The following is a 21,397-nucleotide window of genomic DNA, read 5'->3' as shown; positions in this document are numbered from 1 at the left end:
TTTTATATTTATTTTAAAAATCATTGTATTGTACTTAAAATATTCTGATAAATATTTACTGCATTTGCATTTGATGCAGCTTGGAAAATCACTATTCTACAAGAAGGATGGTTATATAACGCATTGCAATCAAATTATAAATACAGGCAACTTACCATGGATGAAGATTCGCCCCTTGTATTGTATATAAATGTATTGTATCTGTACAGAAACAAAACTTTATAACATTTAATAGCATTGGAAAACCATAAAGCACATTTTTGAAAAGTTTCAGTTCTTTTCATTAGAATAGGTATTTTTTATGCGCACCTAGAATATGCATAAATATATATTTTAGTGAACAAAAGACCTTGTTTGCTGATAGTGTTCCATTTTTATCAGAACAAACAGTTCATTAGATTAATGTAGTATTTCCTCTTTCTTGAATATGTTCCATCACTTAATTCAAGTGTTTGTATGCTTAAGCCTATTCTGTCCCTAAGAGGGAAATTAATCTTCCAGACAAGGAGGAGCGACCTGGCTGACCCCAGAGAGCTGGGAAGTTGACACTAACCAGTTGAGACTGGTAGTAATCTCATGCTGTGCAGAAGGTCTAAGTGAATAGTCTGCAAGGTTAATGTGTTAGTATTTCAAGACGGTGTCCTAGGGAAAAAAAAAGTAGATAATTAACTCACCCAGAGCCACAGGCTATTTTGTGTTCCTACTGTCATTATGATGATAGAGATAGACTAAACAGACTTTCTGTTTTGAGAGTCTGTGCTCTGATGAATTATATAAAGGCTCAAATCAGAGCAGTGCTTGCCTGTGAACTTAATGCAGTTAAACAGCAGTAGAGCAGAGGGGTGTCCTGAAACTCTTACCTGGTGAACTGTTTTTGTCTCTTGGTAGCAAGTGTGGTAACTTTCCCTAATGTGCTACTTTTCTAGCATCAGACAATAACACAAAAAATTCACAATTTATATTATTATCAGTACTAATAATTATATCTACAGTCATGATGTGGTTACATGCTGGTATGAATATGTTATTTTAAATTAGATTTACTTTTTGGTAAAAGAACAAATAGTTAAGCTCTTTAAAGAAAGACTACAGTTACCCTTTAAGAAGAGCCTAGAAGAAAGAGAAATAAAATAGTAAGATGCTTTGATTGTACTAATAAGGATCCTAAAATTTAAAAAAAATCCACAGTTCTCATTGTATTCCTTGTCTTAAATACTGAGTTTTTTCAGGAGCAGCTATCAGCAGTAGAAGCTTAAGAAAACGGTGAATCTTGTGAATAATTTTTTCAGTGTGTGTGATGTTAAAGGAGATTCTGAGTGGTGTAGAAATTAAAAGCTATTGATATTCTTGTGGCATCAGGATAGTCAGGTCAGCTTACTGATAGACATAATTATTTTTGAGTTAGCAATTGAGAAAAGTGGCTTGAAAAAAATTACACTAACCTCAGTCCCATGAAGGAAGAAGTGATGCCATTGAGTCCACTAAAAGCAGTTACATCCTAATAGCATGGGGGGAGTACACAGAGGAGTCATCAATCTTTGTGCCACAGTTCTCATCTATACATTAAGTCTCTGTTTCAAAGAAGGCCTCCTCAGCCATGGCTCTCCTTTGCTGGCATATTCACACTTAGCCCTTGTTTTTGGCTAAAGGATTAATAGTGTGGCTTTCTGCAGACTGGTGGTTCAGAAGACAATTTTGAAGATCAAATCCTGAAAAAGGATTAATTAGGTATGTTTATTTCCTGGGAGAGTTTTACCTAAACTCAAGTCCTTGCATAATAGTAATTTTGTGCATTGCATTATAAGGTCCTGTTACTGTTTCACTGAAACCAGACCAATTTTACAGGTCCACTTGAAGTTATTTCATATAGCGGGATATATTCCCGATATAGCGGGAATTTATTTTAAATAAATGGATTTAAACTACAGTGACCCCATTGCTCCTATTTAGCTGCCTTAGTTATGCAGCCTGCTCAAAAGGTTTTATGCATTTCTGCCTGCAAACTTTCTAAAGAAAACAAGGGCAAGATAGCACCAAATATGAGCTAGGCAAAGCCAAGTGTTTGGAGACTTGTCCATGCCTCCCCAGCCCAGCAGCCTGGAGAGCCAAGCTGAGAGTTGTAGTGGCTTCAGCTGACAAATGTGTGAAGTTATTTGTGGTTAAGGCAAACGTTTCTTCCATCCTTTTTATCTGTTGAGGACAGGGTTAGGAACAACGTTAGTGTTTCAGAGCTCTACAATATTTCTACTCTTTCTGTGGTAAAATTGCCTCATTCTGGGGCAGCAAAAATTGCTTTTTGCCTACACAGTAGGCAAAAGTAAAGAGTATTTTGGTTTTGCTTTGTTGTCTTGAACTAGCTTTTCACACTGACATGTCACATGTCACAACTATTCAAACATTTTTCTTTAAGAGCGGCAAGCATTCTGTCACTGATGTCTGGTCTCCTGCCCTGATTAAATGCAAGCACCTTGTTCAGTGCAATGCCAGGCCTGTTTAGTCATTTTGTAATGGCATTTGTATAGTTTATGCACAGCCTGACACTCACATACATTTTCCATGTCATGCTGGCTCACATGTATTTTGAGTATGAGCTGGCTCTTCCTTACTCATGATTCCTTGTCATCATTCTAATCACTACCAGCTTTACTTTCATTTTTTATAGTCAAGTAACATCTCAGCAATTATTTCCAGAAACCTCAAATAATGTAAAATAAATACAGGTCAGATTCTGCCACTACACAGGCAAAGCTGATTTTTTGATTTGTGAGAAATTTGTTATTGGATAATCTGTTTTATAAAATAAAACAAAAAATGCATAGTAAAGATAATGCTCAAACACACTGAAGCTTAAAGAAAGCTTAATAAAATCTACTCCGCCCAGGCAAGAAAAGAGAAAAAATAAATAAGTAATCACTATATATGATTCATTCAACTTATGTGCATATATATAATGTACATTTAATTTTCATCTTTTTGATAAGGAATCAGTCTATCATAGATGATAGTGCCATTTTTATCTTTATATGTTTGCATTTCTAAGAAGGATTTTATTTATGATGGTGGAAAAATGTTTAAGAAAACTGATTACATCCTGTTCTACCAATCACCAAAATAACTAGTTTTAATGCCCTCTCTGTAGAGTACATTTTGTTTGATTTTATTTTTGCAGTAAATACTGATTATAACTAATAAATATATCAATAATAAAGATAAATCAATAGGTGTATTAACTTGAAAGAAGCAAATAATCATTCAACTATCACTATTTTCTGAAATATTATTGGCCAAATCTTCCAGTGATGGATGTGGAATGGCATGACTGGGATTACAGTAAAATTTCATTTGCTTTCCTTCAGCGTCCTAGCAAATAATTTGTATAAATCAATGGAGAGAATAGAATTCTGAAAACGTTCTTTTACTTGGAAGGTACTACTTATAAAGTTCTTGTCCGTCTTTGTTTGACAAGGTTTTCTCAAAGTCAAGGCATTAAGAGGTTGAAATCATAATAGAAGATAACTGGATGCCTTTTTCCTCTTAAGAAGCTGTGACACAAGTTTATAATTGAATTTTGTAAAAAAAAATATTTTATTGTTTGTTTTTTATTGAACTATTTCTCATGGACAGTATGGAATTACTTTGTTCTCATGTCTTGCCTTATTTAAAATGAATGAATGAATAAATAAATAAATAATTTTATTTGTCACTCTCCAAGGTGCTTTTTTTAGTAAACTGGCTTCACCACAGCACTACCTCTGGCTTGTGTCACTGATGAAGAGAGCTGCAGCCTAAGAAATACAGATTTCCAATTCCATAAAGGCAATATAAGCCTGAATATAAAAAGCATGAAGAGAGCACAAATTCATAGCATAGAGCAAGTGCAATAGCACTTTCTATCTGTTTGTTTAGGTGTTGCCTTTTTTGTGGGGCCATAATTACATACTGATTACTGCCAGATAAAAAGATTCTCTCTATCCTGAATGGTAATCACTGTATTACTGTGTTTCACTCCCATCCCTTTCTTTTGCTCTTTTTGACCATTATCAGCTCTCATTTAGGTTTTAACATGGCTTTTGGGAAACATAAATTTCAATATATTGTTTACATTCCTTAAAACTATGGTCATCTTGTGAATTATATATCAGCTAGTATATATTACTAACTAATTAACTTAGTGTAACTGTGCATGTACCCATGAGGCTGGAGAATGTTATAATGAAAGGCTGACTACAGCTTCCTTGAGCTACATGATCTAGGTTGTGTTTGAGCTTCTATCCCTTCAGGTGACTTCTCTTTGATTAAATTAAGAGAACATCAGAAGCATTTTCCTGCAAGGAAGAAATAAATGTACCCTAATAGAAAATAGTGCAATTTGTCTTAAAAAAACCCCAAAAATCTTTACCTCTCTGACATTTTCACATTACATCAGATTTTGAGACAAAATTGTAGGGACCATAAATCTCCCTTACTCAATTGACTTCCATTGGAACTGAGGTTGGCAGAAGAGGTCAGTGCCAAGAGCTGTGAATATTTTCAGCCATGAAACAAGTCACTTGCAGATCATTAGGATGGCTTAAAAAGGATCTTACCAAAGTACATTCTGGCTTTTTTCTCTCTGTTCTTTGAAACTTTGGTATCCACTGAGGTGACAGTGAGTGAGGTCTCTACTGATGAAAATGTTTGAAATGTATTTAAAAAGAGACCAGAGTTCTCACCACAACTTTCCATCAGTAAACTTCTTTTCCTCTGTCACAGAACTCCAGGCTCATAAGAGTGAGTGAACATAAAAGTTAGAAATATAATTATTGCACTAAGTAATAAGGTAGTCACAATAAAAGGCACCCAAATTAGCAAAACTCAATGTTGCGTTCCCCGATCTATGTAACACATCCTTAAATATGCAGATACCTTACCTGGTGAGGCCAAATATAACAATAATTTTAAAATGTTAGTTCACCTGCTTTTCTTTCTGCTTTGAACTGTTCTTAATCACCTAAGGACTGAGAGAGCAATCAACAAAAGTCTCTAGAACTTTGTCTATTGTGGATTTCTACATGCTTGTCTGCAAGAGCATGTGCACCTGTAGATATGCACATGCACATAGGCACTTGAGATTGTTCAGTAGCATTAGCTAAGATGTTTCTGGTGCAGTGGCATCTTAATAGTGGATCATAGGATATTTCAGATTGGAAAGAACTTCTAGAGGTCTCTAGTCCAACCTCATGCTCAAAACAGGATACTAATTTCCATCCAGGCTTAAGTCACAACACAGGGTCAGCTTGAGGTTGGATTTGGGTGAGGTAGTACTTTAGCCATTCAGATTTTGAAAATCTCTGAGGATCTGGAGAAATGGAATATCTCCTATGGGAAGCCAATTCTGTGTTCTGAGCTGCCTTATCAGAAAAAAGCTTTTACCAGTCTAAAGCTCCTGTTTCACATTATGCCCATAATGTCCTGCACTGTACACCATTGTGGAGAGTATTGGTTCCTCTCCCTGTTTGGATCTGCTCTTTGACCCACCATTTCTTCTCTAGGCTGGCCAAAGCCTTGTCATTCATCCTTTCCTCACAGGGCATGTGTGTCATCCCCGTGAATGTCTTGATGGCTGTCTGCTGAACGTCCTCCAGTTTATTGATGTATTTCTTATATAGAAGGGCTCAAAACACATTTACACATCTAATCTACTGGTGAAACACCTGAACAATTCGGGTAATTTTCCCATCAGCCTGCACACTAAAGGTTATGTTACAAGTTATAAGAATAAGGAGAAATTAAATAGCCTTGGTGAAATGAGTTCAAACTGCACTTAGTAAATTGGAACATGAACTGCACAAGATTTTGGCATTCTGCAGAGGAGCTTGGATTATTTCAAAAGTAAATCCATAACTGGAAAATATATTTTAAGAAAGTAGATAGAAACATTTCAGTTTTGTTCAAGCTCAGGACTGTTGACCAGCCTTTGGTTCCTAAAATAAGCTTATGACAATGTAGTGGTTATCATGAGTGGTCTTTTTTAAAATTAAGAGTAGCAGAATACCTAAAAATTCCCATCCTTCTCATCTGATTTTCAAGTGCATGAAAACAACCAAGCAGGTTCTCACTGTCTCAGTATTACAGTGACATGCACACCTGATTGAAGATCTTTTTTTTTTTGGGGTACATATTGTCAGCAGCCTTAGAATACTGTTAAAAGATTGTAATCTGAATTGCAAGACTGAAGCCTTATTGTGCTGACAGCTGTTCATACTAGGGGACTTGCTGATTTAGATATGCAAAATACAGCAATGTGTGTACTTGCTATCAAGACAAAGACTGTGCTTTAACAGTATTTTGCATATTATTATTATTATTATTATTATTATTATTATTATTATTATTATTATTATTATTATTATTATTATTATTATTATTATTATTATGTTATTATTACTATTATTATTACTATTACTATTATTAGTGTACTAGCACCAAAAAGGAGAGATTTGATTGATGAGAAAGTGCTTAACTACTAGCATTTTTAAGAAGATGAGTATCAATCAGGTGCTAAGCCAAGGGTGAATTTGGTGGACTCAGATTTATTTGTTGGATTCATCCCCTGTGAGGAATTAAACTTGTTTTGTTTGCACCATGAATTCTTGATGGCCCTTGGCAGAGCATAAAGTCCCCCAGATTCTCAAGATGGCTTTGGTTTTAGTTTTGTGAAATATATACTTCAGGTATTTTGGTAGAGTATTGAGTTTTTGAGGTGCTTACGTGGCTAAACACGCTTTTGAATACTTTTTAAATGAGATGCCTAAAGTGTACAGTGGGGACCTTTTCTGGGGGTTATTTGTTGCTTAGTCACAGTCATCTTGTCCAGCACCATCTAATTTAGCATGTCTCAGCCAAGGTATTGCTCAGATTTGCTGCAAAAGCCCTGACAGCATATCTATTTCCCTCCAAATCCAGAACACTATCCCCAGACAAGCCTCTTTCCTCTCTCTTCAGCTACTTGTAGATAACTGTCCTGATTCACACAGGGGGAGGAAGCAGAGCAAATTGATTCTTTCTATCCAGAAGGGACAGGACTGCCATAAGGGGACTTTTCTTTGTGTTGTTTGCTGTCACTGTTTTGCCCTGGTGAGGATGGGATATGTGCAGCTGTAAGAGTGCTGCCAATGGAGTGTGCACAGCCAACCTGCTCAAGGAACAGGCGCCTGTAATGCCCCTAATTTAGCAATTTTAGCAATGAAGCCAATCAGTTCTAATTAGTTTGTGATTAAAGAAGTAGCTGTCTTCTAGGCTGTGCAAAGAGTACTGGGTAAAGTGTCTTCCAGTTTTAGACTGAAATCCCCTTCCAGAAGGCAATCGTCCATGTCCTGTTCATGCCATCAAGCAGTCCATTAACTAGCTGCTTAGTTCTAATTGATGGTGCTTTTATTTTTATCAGGTCCTGAAAAAACACCTTTAATTAGACTAGTGAGGAAATTACAGATTTTCACCTGTGGAAAATCATGAATTTCAGCAGTTGTATACACATCTTGTAGAAGAAAATTAGGTTTCACCATCTCCAGTAAATAACATGGGTTTACTTTGACAGTAACACATGACAAAATTATAGCCTACAGCAATCCAAAGTTCTTGAACCCATGTTTTCTATTTTGACTGTCAAAAATTATCTCTTGTCATACAGAAAAAATATGAAACAAAAAAAGTGTTTAATTTTCTATAACAGTGCAGCATCTTTCCTACTGGCTACACAAAGCAAAATCTACTATTTCTTTTCCTCAGCATACCCTACTTCTTGCAGTGTGATGGGTTCATTAAATGGGACAGGGAAGGAAGAGACAGTGGATAGAGAAATGCAACATTTTCTTCAGCTCTTAATATTGAAAAATGTTACTATTGGATCTTTTACATGCCTAAATTCATAGCTGTTCCTTTGCTGTGAAGAGTATGATTTCATTGCTTTCCTTTTTCGGTTGCAGTTGAAAAAATTCTCCCACTACTCCTTCCTGAAAAAACCCCACTCTTTTCTCACATACAAATTCTGTCATGAATACTTCTATCTTGTCTAGCTCTAAAAATTTCATCTTGGAATTTTGATACTGTGAAACCCAGCAGCAACTTAGAGTTTAATTATTTTAAGATTCATTATTACATTTATTTTCATTTTAAATTGGTTTTTAATATATTTCTTTTGAATTTTTTTTTACATACTTGTGTCCTTAGCAGCAACACGGAGCCTTGTGAATTAATTCAAGTGTGACATAGCTATTGTCAGTCCTTGCAACAATTGTAAGAAAATAGAACAACTTAATTTTTTTCTTATTCTCACAGCAGCTGACTAAACAGCAGGTAGTATGTGAGAGGCTGTTTTGAACTAGCATAAATATTTATCTTGCACAGCACTAGTTCTCTACTCGTTAACCATGTAGTTAACCTAGTTTAAGCTAGGTACACAAGAAAGTCTGTTCAGGGAAGCACTTCAACTTGTTTTCCCAAATGCTGGGTCTTGGAAAGGGTAAATGTTTTCTTTGAAATAAAAAACTTCTCTTTGGGTTTGACAATTATGTTGTTACATTGCTAAAGCTGTATGAGATGCATCCTACCTCCGTGACCAACTGCAAATACACAGAGCTGATGAACGCTCCCTTCCAGGAGCAACCAAAGTTATTCAGTACTTCATGTGAATCATGGCATCAAAACACTTAGTCTGAGTGGGAATTCACAGTACATTCCAAATCTATATTTAAATTCTCTGCATCAAAAAGCTATCAAATATTCATTGCAGAAATGGCCCTGTTAGGCTGTTGCTGTCCCTTAGCTTGCAGACTTCAAGCCAAGCCAGAGCAGGCATCGAGCCCACATTATCTTCATGGTAATTCAGCCCAGAACTCTGATATCAGAAAAGGGACTTTTACATAAAGCTCCTTGCATGGAAGGAGCTCCAATGAAGAGGCCTTGAACTTCTACAGTATCTATAGCTGATGAAAAGGGCACATAAACATCTCAATTTGCTACTGTGATAAATAGCTGACTACAAATAGTTTGCAGCCTGCATTGTTCTCTGCTCTTTTGGAGCTTCTCATCAAAATAAGAAAGTTGCTCAAACCTCTCTTTAGTAGTAGTTAATATGATTAGTTTAGATATTGCAATATTTTTGGTGAAGTCTTGATGCAGCTTTACTCTTTTAGTCTCCAAACAGACTCAAAAAATAGTGGCCACAAATGCTTCAGATAGTGATGTGCTTGGATACTTATTTTTCTGTATATACTTCCAAAAAGAGCTTTCTAATTGCAAGAAGTCCTTTCTTAAGCATGATGTCAATCAAGTTTATAAATAAAAATAATACTCCTGAGGACAGAAGTCCCTACAGTTGCTTGTCTGAACCTTAAATTTGAAAGCTCTCATGGTCAATAAGCAGAAGAAAGGATTTTTATATGTAGTGCTGTATGCGTTGAAGGTCCTCTGAGTTTAAATGCTAGCAGAAAATGAATAAATTCAGTTACTTGTACTGGATCTTTACTCTTGTTGATAGGCTTTGCTGTAGGCTTTGGAGTTATGCTCTGAAGTCTGCATAGAATTGCTTGCAGCCTGCGAGGTTTTAAAATGATACCAGTTATTTTAACCTATGTGCCTGGACTAGTTACACTAGCAATTTCTTCCATGGTCAGAAATTCCCATGGGTAATTTGTGTTGGAAAATGTAGATCCTGTCTACACACTTACCTCGAGATATAATTTGTTTCAAACTTGAAAAATTCAGCAAAATATTTGGTTGCCTGTTCATGCTAACACTAATACTGACATTACTCTGAGGGAGAAATAAAGCACCTAAAGTTTGACCAACATTTAAAATGTTTTCAGTAAAGTAGTCCTTAGATCTTCATGTCAGCAAACACTAAGAAAGTTTTTTCTTTACCTTCATGTTATTTTGTTCAGAAATAACAAAACTAAAACTTTTGACACAGGTTCATTATGAAAAATGCATAAAACCACATTTTATATTCAAAACCACATTTCATATTCAAAAACCAAACTGACAAATTTTGAAGTTGAAATTCCTTATTTTTGCTTAGAATTTAAGGAATGTTAATGGTAAAACTCATAATTTTAGATTTAAATAATAATTTCATGTATTGTTATGTACTGATATATGTACAATAAATTCTTAAATGTGACAACTTGATCTTGTGCATTCAATTTTTACTGTTACAAGCAAAGAAAAATAGACATGATTAGAGGGTTTTAAAAAGTGTGATACTATAATAAGATAGAAACTGCCTAACATTAATATGTACTAAATCTAGAAGTACAGAGGAATGAAAGAGACGATGGATCAGGACTACCTCTCAATGATATATGGTACAAAATCTGCAGAAGTATAAGAGTCTAGAAAAACTGATACATTTCTGATTTCAGTGTCTTTCCTAAAATAAAAATAGAAGATGCAGGAGGGGAATGAGTGATATTTAAATGACCATGTAAATATTTAGGGAACCCTCAGAATACATGGAAATATTATGTAGAAATATTTGCAAAAGTTGGTTGTCGTTTTCTCTCTGGATTGAAAGCTGGACAAAATCTAATGAAACCCATTGTGGTGTCATTTATTTATTGCTCTGCTTCCTTACTTAGTAATGAAATAGTCTCTGTCCCTTTTATTTAAACTTCCAAAGTGTCTTTTTCTGTAGGTATTTTCTGCTCTCAGGCTATCAGATACATGGTGGTCAGAAGGTGAACCAGTGAACCAGATCTCTACTTTTGTAGTTTCCAAGACATAATAACAAGGAAATACAACTTTTCAAAATATATACACAGTATCAAGTTCTGTTCCTACTAAATATATGTTCCATCATGGGCAATTCCATACACACTGACTAGTCATGGGCCTGAAAGGAATATTGCTTATTCCATGCTGTTCTGCTATCCACATTTTCTTTTAAATGCCTGGTGTGGTTCTTGGTGAGGTTGGCCGAGGAGACAACATATCCTAAGGTGTATCCTTCTTATTTTAATGCAGATATTAGTGTTTAGCTAAACATTGTCATCATAGCAAATCTCAGCAAAGTAATTTACACAACACTGTCACTGTTAGATGTAGCAGACTTGTTTTTTACATGTGTGAGAATTCTGAGTGCCTGTGTTCCCCATCTCTGGACACGGTTTCAAGGAGCTACAGTTAATCAATACTAAGGCACTAATTAGGATAAGGAAATTTTTGCACTCTGATAGTAACATTCAAACTGTTGTTAGAGACTCTCTCAAAGTACATAAATGAGAAAATATAAAATCTTATTTTAGCAATGCAACCTTAGTTTGCTTTCCTAAGAGAAAACACTGGTAAATGTTACATATGGTAATAGGAGCAAAACACTCCAGTATAACAATGATAATGCTTTAATTCCACTTTGGTATATATTACTGTGCATTTCCTAGAAGTGTTTTTCTGAAACATGCGTCTAAATTACTGTGAAAGTCAAGAAAAAGATTTTGATATTTCCAATGAAAAATGTTTGTGGGCAGGCCAAGAATTTTTTAGATGCTTCAGGATGAAGCAAAAAGAAAAGTTAGTTTTTTATTTATGGTGATGTTAAAGTGAAAATTATTGGAGCATATTCACTTAATGTGAAATATTATTTTTTGCTATTTTATATTTAAAAAGTGTTTAAAATATGTAAAGTTTCAGTCAGTTCTGAATAGGAAATTTTTTAAAATATCTGTATAATTATAGGGATTGAAAAGTTTTTTCTCAGACTTTTTCTAACTGGTCTTGCTGCCTTGTAAGTTTTTTTTTTTTATTTTGTATTTTTGCGGTGTTTGTCAGTCAGTGTAAAGAGGCATAACCCCCAAAAAATTACATCAAGAGACAATTCACTAAATCACAAATCCACATCCATCAGTTTCTGGAGAACAGCAGACAGTTAAACTGCTTCATTTCACTGTCCCTGCTTCTACATTCTCAATTTTCTTTTTGGAATGGCTGAGAAAATTGATATAATCCTTGGCTTGCTCTCTGAATTGCTTCCTAAACTGACACCACACTATTACAGAGAAGCCTCAGGTTTTGTGATGCTCTCTGCAAACTAACTCATGCATCACTGTTACCACACAGCTATTAGAAAACTCAACTCCCCCACCATAAACGTATATCATGCCCTAAAGTTTCAGTAACAGAAGATGATGATCTGCATTATTTGTTCAGAGAGATCAAACTCCATAATGGGTGAGGAAAACAGCTGAATAATCGGGAAGACTACAACAGGAGCAACATATGCTCCTGGTGCTTCCTGCTGAGCCTGCTGAAATGGCTTAGTTACAGATGCCAGCTTTCTGTGGAAAACACTCTTGCTGCAAAGGTGGGGAGTTCTAACCAATTCCGAAAAATAGAGCATCATCATGCCTGAGCTGAAGAGTGGGAGACCACCTACAAATTACTGTGTTTTAGTTGTGATCGGGATTGGCCCACAGAAAAAATCAATTGAACACAATATTTGTCTTTGACTTTCTTTGCTTTCAAGTGCAGCTTAAGTAAAACTGTTTTGAGAGCCAAGTAATGGGGATAAATAATTTAGCAGTAAGTAAAAAAATGTGAATTGCAACTATAAAATAAAATATATTACTATATACCCAAAATTCAGACTTGTAAAGGCAGAAGTTTGGAAAAATACCCCAGCTGTTGCAGAGATGATCCAAGCAGTAATTCTGTACAAGCATATATAAAAAAGGCAAGTAAAAAGAGGCAAATGGAATAAAAGCTGTTCATGAGAAAACATTCTAAGACCACTGCAGTTTTTTCTCCCCTCTTCCACATTACTTGTCCTCCCACCATTATCCCTGGAAGATTTCTCCACTTATTCAAAGCACAGTCCCTAAAAGATTTGTTTCCTAGCACTTATGAGAAGGGACGAGATCACAAAAGAGTTGGTGGGATTGTGGACAGGAGGGGGAAATACAGGCTCTAGGTAAAAATCTTTCCTTGCCAGTGACAAATCCACAGTTAGGAGATTCTTGGCCCTCCTCGTCACTGCTCAGCAAATGGTTCTCACTGGATGAAGGACAAGACATGCCAGTCTAATATTTTGTTTAGTAGGATACTATTCCTACTCACACTACATCATCATACCAGCTGTCTCTACTCTTATAAACTATGGAGGCCTTTTCCTGTGTCCCAAAGCTCTCCAGTGCCCAAAACTTTTCTCAAACCCTGCACAATCAACATTGTTCCAATATGAAGCTCTAACCAGCTGTTGTACACATGATCCTTGACTTCAGCCTCTTGTTTTCAAGTAACATAAATTATGTTTTTTACTAGATATATGGGATGGAATCTAAAAAATATCAAAATAATCAGGAGAGATAATGTAGGCAGCATGTATGTGAATTGCTTTCAATAATACTAAATGGAAACAGATTTGTGAGACAGAAGGAATGGGATTGCTCTGAAATATTAGGAAACCAGTGATTTTCAGAAAAGGTGTAGTTAAATAAAAGATATTGTTTTCCCTTTATGTCACAAGTTACAAGACAGGTATATCCATTTGCTTTATTTAGAATATTTTATTTTCTTAAGAGAAAAATTACTAGGAAATTTGCTCTGAAGTTTTCCTTTGTCACGGGCTTATATGTGTGCAGAAATTATTTCAAGAGCTTTAAGACTGTCATTAACAATAAGTTTTCTAAAACTGGGATGAATTATGCAACATTTATCACATGCCAGTTGTGCCAGGTTATTGCCCTTCTGGTGAGATCAGCAACTTAAGTTTTGATTGTTTAAGTTACTTATTCCTCTCTCATAGGTGATATCATCACCCATGTATGAATTCATTACCTCAGCTATCTTACATTAATCTTTATTTACTTACTGCATGATCTTGAATTTTCAATGAAGATACATTTAATTTATTCTTGTAAAGGCCTAATTTATCTTGATTATGCTCCCTGAAATCTCTTGATTCCCAATTCACACCCATGGAATTGACAATACCACCTGCTTCACCTTCTTTGCCCTCAGACTAGCAGCCCCAGTCACATCCCTATCCACTTAATCTATGTCTCATCTGCCTACTATTATGTTCCTTATATTTCCCTGCAATAGCTGAGTTACACCATCCTGAGCAAGATACACATTTATTCCTGCAGCATAAGAAATGCAGGATGGAAAGGGGAAATGAAGTGCAGGTATGGAGGCAACACCTCCAGCAGCAGTCCGACTTGTCACTCTTGTTCAGGAGCTGCAAGAGTACTGTAGCAGCTCTTCCACATTTACAGGCTTTGTGGGATCATTCCTTTGGCTTGCTTTAGTGCTCCCAAAAGAGGTTTCCAGTGGATTGATCCAGGAACAGCTGGCATTTCCTGGGCGCGTGTCATTGCTTTCCTAGATCTTCTCAAGCCAAGATGATAGCATTAGTACTTATGTCTACACACTTCATTGGCTGGAGAAAATCTTGATATCCTGCTGATGTCAGGTTTGCACTTTTCAACAGCTGGATTGGGAGACCTGCTGGAAAACACCATGGCACATTTCCCTGGATTTCTGTTGTTTTGGAGATCAGGAAGAGATGGTCAGGAACTGGCGAGCCCAGATCTCATCTGTTTCTCCCAGTTCTCATCTGGCACACTTTCAGACCATGGGTTTGAATGCAGGTTTGAGAACTGGGAGTACCTTCTCACTCTTTTTGATAATGACACAGCTTAAGCAATTTTCCAGAGGAAAAACTGTAGGATCAGAAATTGAAGTGATCATTAAGGAAGCATTAAAATATTTATTTTATGAGATACAAGTTTTTATGTTCCTTCAAGTCACCAATGTGTGTAGAAACATGCCTTGTAGAGCTGAGAGTCAAGCTATAAATAAACAACTATTACTTGGCATACAAGTCTGAAGAAAAATTATAATCATGTCTTCCAATCAAGTAATATTATATCTGTAGGAGCTGACCATATTTATGTTTTAGACAATATGCATCATTTTGTTGCTATACATGAACATCTATTTACAGCAGTGCAGTGTAATTTAAGTTGATGAGTTCTTCCCATCCTTATAAATTGTTAGTTTAGATGTTTGAGAATTCCCGAAAGAGAAAATGAAAAGTTAAGAAGAAAGAGGGTTTTTTTGCTGTGATTTTTAGTGATAGAGAAGAGACTCCTCTTCTCTATTGCCTTCTGGTTTTAACTGATTTAAAGGACCGTGATGGTCCTTACCCCTTTGTATGTATAGAAACACATTCAGTCCCAATAAATTAGGTTTTTCCTCTATAATTTATGTGATAAATTAATTTATAGTAGAATATCTGTGAAGAGTGAAGGTAAAATCTCATGCCATGGAAGAAATTTATGCAAAAAAGTTTTATATGTATTTAACTACGGTATAAATTTAACTACGGTATAGGGAAGAATAAAACTTTTTTTTTCCCCTTTTAAAATCTGTATCACTTAGTACAATACACTTTCTTAAGTGTTTGCAACATTTAGTGTTTTATGACTTAGAATTTATTACAGAAAATATTTCCACTCTGTTTTTCACCAACTCCCCACCCCTCAGCATACACATGTATCCATTTATGTGATGGGAATTATATTTATCTTGGCAATAAAAGTGGATCTCCTTTTCACTCCTCCTGTCCTGCCCATCCTGTTCAGGGAATGTGGAAGCTCTGGGAGTGCATCCAGGTTGGACTGCTCTGTGCCTGCCGCAGTTCTGTAAACTCTGTCCTTCTCTTGTCCCAGAGTCCTTAACAAGGCAGGAGCAATTAAAGGGGAGAGCATGAGCTCTACCCATCATTTGCTTTTGGAAGGTAGTTCCCAAATGAAATAAGTCAGTAAATTTGTAAACTAATTAGGCTTCATGTTTTCCATCGTTCATGTCCTCTTTTATGTCTGGGCAATGCACTGCAACTAATTGTGTAATTTTCAGCATGTTCAAGGAAAGATTTTTCCTGTTTATTTATTTGCAGTACAGTTGCATTATTCATTAATTATTGTCATTCATTAGAGAGCATGTCTTAAAAAGTGTCTGTAAAACTACTTGTACAAATCACAAATATGATCTCTGCCTTCCTCTTCAAATGGTTTTTAGCTTTTCAAGAAGTAGTGATTTTGTGCTTTTTTTAACTAATCCCTGAGGAGAAATAATAGCACACCATGATTTTTCAAGGCTATCTATTGCTTCCAGTGCTCAGGGGTGTTTAAAGCACAAACCACCACTGCTTGTCAGATTACAGATTTGTTCATATGTTATTACTGTAGTGCAAGATGGAGGTACTGAAGTGCAGCAGACAAATAGAAGAAAGGTTTCTGAGTATGCTCCCTGGCTTTTTCCCCTTGTCATATGTGCTTGCATACCTTGTCTAAAGAAAGATCTTGTCTCCACTCTATTTTCAGGCACAAACACTGTACTTTTATAAATTTGGACTCAGCAAAATTGATACCTTGAACTGATAAAATCCTGTGTTTAGATATAAAAAAGAAACAATAAAAAAGAAAATAGAGAGTTAATATTTTTAAAATTTTGCAGAAACTTTTGTCTCATTTCTATATAATTTTAGATAATATGATTGGATTATTTGCAAATTGAATTAATTGATAACCTGGTAGATAACCTAGGTGTCTGTTCAGTTCACTGTAGCAAAAGGAATTTCAAAAGTATATTTCAGCAGGGCAAACTTTGCACCAAGATTTGCCAATCACTTTTTCCCTGGAAAATGAAGATTTGACCATCAAATCAGCATCTGAATTTCTATTTAGGACATGGTATTTCTTGTTGATTCTTTATTTATAAAATAATTTTTCTGATCTTTCTATTTAACAATTCCACTAAGTAATGTCATCTATTAACATAAAACTTCTCTTGTACTTGGACATAGATGATGAATTTTGGCAATCCTGCAGAATGAAAATTATATGATGTATTGATTTGCTCTGTGCTCCCTCTAAAGGATAAATGTCCCTGTAGGAAACAGTAAAGAGTACATGGTTCTCAATGTGAAGTGTTATTCAATAGTAAATACAGGAAAATGTTGTAGAATAAGCAGTATTCACCATGGAGACAGATGGTCACATCACTTGGCAAGCATTCAGCTTTTTTCCCTGAGATGTTTAAATAATGTTTATCAAACAATAGACAGGGATAAAAATCAAGGTAGCCTTAAATTTATCTAAAACAGAACAGCAGGCTGCTCTAGAACTGTCCTATAAATGACAATAAACAGCTCTTGAATGAAAATCAACAATGTGGAAAGAGAATTTTTCTACTGCGTTGTAGAAACACATATATCTACATATATTTTTCTTGTAATGAAATGTTCTGTCCTTTTTCCTAGCCCAGAAATCAACATACTGTTTACATACCTGGCAGAGTGTACAATGATTAGAGGCAAAACCAGATGGCCATATTTTCCCTTGTCTTGTTTATTTAGATGAAGGATCGACAAACCCCAACTTTACCTGTCAATCCAGCTGTAATTATTTCCATTCCAGTGTGAATTTTTGCATGTAAGTGCTCATGCAGGTACACACTTGTGCACACACCAGTAGAAGTAAACTCTTTTCTCTTTCTTCTGCAGGCTTAGAAAGAATTGCGAGAGATTCAGCCTATGAACAAGAAGGAAAAGTTCAGTTTGTCATTGATGCAGTGTATTCCATGGCCTATGCCCTGCACAACATGCATAAAGATCTCTGTCCTGGATATATTGGTCTGTGTCCAAGGATGAGCACAACTGATGGAAAAGAACTGCTTAGCTACATCCGGGCAGTAAATTTTAATGGTAAGTTACACGTACTCTTTATTTGCCCCTCTCTTCTTCAAATGTTCCATAAGTGACAAGTGGGGTTTTATTCTTTATATAGGATACTTTAAGGCACAGTGGAAAACAGGATTAGAAGCAGTTCTCATTTAATCAGAACTGTGAGTTTTTCCACCTGCTCTGAAACCTCCAGTGTATTTTTCATCTTAACATTTTTCATCCTAACATTAAGCTGCTCCCAAAAGAGGCAGGTGTTAAAAATATGAATCTGTCGATCAAAATATTCCAGTGAAAAGCTGCTATTATGGAAACAAATTGAGGACTCGTACAATCTTAGTGACAGAGTAAAAATAATTTGACAGTGGTTGCTTATGTGTTTGTAAGAAAAAGAATTTAAAAAATACCCTTTTCAAAATCTCCTTCTAAAATTAATTAATAATCTCCTACATAAGTAAATAGTGAAATTGCTTTTGATTTACATATTTAAATTTTCAATTAAAACACTCACTAGCAGTTCCAACCTCTTTTCCATTTCATTGTTTTTGACTCAGCAATTTAATGAGCTTTAACTACACTATGTATTTGTAAACAACACTACATAATATTCTGTGGAGCTGGGATCTGCCTGCTGGGGAAATGTAGTTACAGGTGCTTATGCTGTTAACAGTAGAGGCCAATAACAAATAGGATTAATTGATTAATATAGATTTGAAATGTGCAGCATGTACTTTATGGTGAAATAAAGTTGCCAAAACCCTAAATTGTTTCATTAGAAGTAATAATTATTATAGGCAATATTTGCCATTATTTTACAAAGAAATGGAATTATGTACTTTGTCCTGTTTTGGTTGGGATTTTTTTCCTTACTTGGTGGTAATTCATGTACTACACATGCCTTCTGACTATGCAGAGAGAAGCACTCTCTATCACAATTCATTCCAATGACCTCAGCTGCAAGCAGTTTTAAAAAAAGCACAAGGTCATTTTGAATTTAACTTCTGAGTGGAAGCTTTTTTTGCTTTAGGTAATACACCAGACCACTTGGTTGATACAAATGTTGATTATAGTTCACAGTTTTTTCTTTCCATGCAATTTTTATGAAAAGGGAATCCCTGCCTCCAGGAATATAAAGTTAAAAGTCTAAATGATTCTTTAGTGATTTTAAAGAACACCTGGAACACAGAATGTTGCTGGAAAATGGGAAATATTGTGATGATGAAAAAGGTAGGAAGCATATTGTAAGCTTTGCAGTGATAATTACCTACATTTCCAGTAGATGTTTTTCTGGGTCTGTGTTGTTAAAGCATAAAGTGATCTATTTTCATTTGGTGAGCATGAAAGTTTAGCATAATAAGATAAGCTATACATTTTTATATGAAAGCTTCCACTCCCTAGATAATTATATTTCATCAATACCTGTAAAAATTTCTGTTGCTGACTCTAAGTACGGCAATAAACAGAGATGAAAGCATTCTGGACTAAGGAAAATGTATTTGATTTCGAAACAGTGATTTACTGAGAGGGGGAAAAAAGAATGAAGAAAAAGAAACATTTATTTGAAGTTAGCTTCCTGCCCCATGGGACATATTTAATATTCCCCATACTAGGCTAGTCCACATTAGCTAGTCCACATTATGTACCAGTGTTCCAATTGTTTGGGTGTGTTATATGCCGAAACATTTTATTTTCTTAGTCTTGCATTCAGAGGCATAAGAAGAAGATGGTCTTAAACACTTTACCTTTTCCTATCAATCCACAATTCCTGTTCTTCGGGGCAGCACTACTGCTGTGTCTGACAGAGGTGAATATTTTGCATAGGTTACAAGACTTCCTGTGCTGGGAGTAAACAGTAATGCTGTGTGATCAGTTTTGATGTGCATCCTAGCCTCAATCAGTAATAATGTCTTATATTAAAAATTAACTGATAAATGAAAGGAAAACCCTGGCTTTCTTAGCCATTCTAGATACCATTTTTTCTACCCTAGCAATCATAGGAGCACAGCCCCTCTGAAGCTGTCAAAGATCTCCACCTACTCTAACCCTCTGCCTGATTCAGGATCAGCATAATCAGGTTCTTTAGGACCATGCCCATCCAGGTTTTAAATAGCTGCAGGGGTGGAAAATCCTCCAGAATTCTCTCTGAGTAGTCAATTGCAATATATAATCAAATTCACAGTAAAAAAAAAATTATATATAAAGAAGTAACTAGCATTTTTGAGACAGGCAGTTTTTTCCTTTTCTTCAATATTAATTTCTTAACACGATCCTACCCTTATGCATATTAAACCAATTTCTCACCTCTGTTTAGTATATGTGTCTTCATTCATGTGGTAGTGAGTAGGTTCAAGTCCAGATAATATGCTGACACATTCAACTTAGTGGTTTTCACTTCACAAAGTGGGATCTTTGTTCTGAAGGACCTCTGTCTTATGGAGGGTATTTGCAAGGGTGAGAAAACCGACATTTTTCTGTTTATTGAAGAAACTGATTTGCTTTCCATTAAAAGAAATCCCTTTGAAGAGTATTTATTTTTGTTTACTTAGTTTATTTTAATTTACAAATTATGAAGATTTGCTTCCCTGAAGGATTCATCTGTGTAATATTCCCTTGACACTTTCATGACTGAAGGGTGATCATAACCACCAGTGCATATTGAAATGATGTGATTGATAAGACATTTGTTTCTGTCTTTCACTTGTATGCTAAATGCAGAAAATCTCATAGTTCATAATGATTTTAATTTGGAGAGAACTTGATTGGTAATAGAAATAAAGAAATTTATTTACACAAGATGTGAGTTACTGCTGAGTAGATTCCTGTTTTACTGTTGCCTCTGTTTTTCACAGGAGAGCTAGAAAAGAATGGTTTCTAGACTCAATTAATTTTCATTTATAATGAGCATTTAAAAATTAATTTAATTTAGTAGGAAAAAAAGTTTCTAACATGTAACTAGTACAGCTTATTACTGTGTATATCTAAAGTGTTTTCAAAAGGAAATAGAAAAGCAGTGTTCTGAGATATGGCAATACTTAGTATCTTGGGTTCTTGATGGTTACTTTTAGTAGACCATAACCAGCCCATCTGTTTCTTTGGTCAATGAATAAATTATTTGATCAACTTTTGAAAGTTTCATGATTCTGTTAATCTTTCTTTTTCCCAGGCAAAAAGTGAATATTATCATTTCAGAGGTTCTTATTTTAATAAGTTGCCACATTTTAAAGATTTTTCCTATCACTCTTTGTATCCAAATGAGATATTTATGCAAAATTGGTATTTCATATTTAAAGTTTTGTAAAGAGAAGAGGTTTTCTGTTAATTAGATTTATAAATGGTGATGTGCACAATAGGGTAATTGTGGCATGATTCAATATGTTCTCCCATCACATTACTCTAGTGTTCTCATTCTATTTAACTTCATTATTCTGTCTACAAAACAAGCAGGTGTTTTATAAGAGTTTTTACCCTGTCAGGTGCTGAGTGCTTCATGAGAAGTGTTCTGTTGAATTCAACATAAGTGCTCATCAGTTAACAGGAACAGGACTTGAGCATACATTTGCAGTGGATGGAAGTATTTCAAAGGTGGTTTTGTTTTGATTTTAAGAAGAAGATTTGTCTTTGTACTTCCTTCCAGGCAAAGAATTACAGCATGGATACAGTGCTATTTCTTGGATGGGA

At 35.3% G+C, this 21,397-nt stretch overlaps 1 protein-coding gene across 4 annotated transcripts in view; it reads left to right on the top strand.

Annotated features, from left to right (window-relative positions):
• The window catches only part of GRM8 (glutamate metabotropic receptor 8), a 316,200-nt gene that overhangs the window by 176,539 nt on the left and 118,264 nt on the right, over nucleotides 1–21,397 (top strand). For all 4 annotated transcript variants that reach the window (XM_026790340.2, XM_074539979.1, XM_014275928.3 and 1 more), the window contains exon 7: nucleotides 17,543–17,743. In XM_026790340.2, coding sequence (XP_026646141.1) covers nucleotides 17,543–17,743 — 201 coding nt within the window. The remainder of the gene's footprint in view (nucleotides 1–17,542; nucleotides 17,744–21,397) is intronic.

The sequence above is a fragment of the Zonotrichia albicollis genome, chromosome 4 (genome assembly GCF_047830755.1).
Source record: "Zonotrichia albicollis isolate bZonAlb1 chromosome 4, bZonAlb1.hap1, whole genome shotgun sequence".
Lineage (NCBI taxonomy): Eukaryota > Metazoa > Chordata > Aves > Passeriformes > Passerellidae > Zonotrichia > Zonotrichia albicollis.
This window is presented reverse-complemented; position numbering and strand designations above follow the sequence as displayed.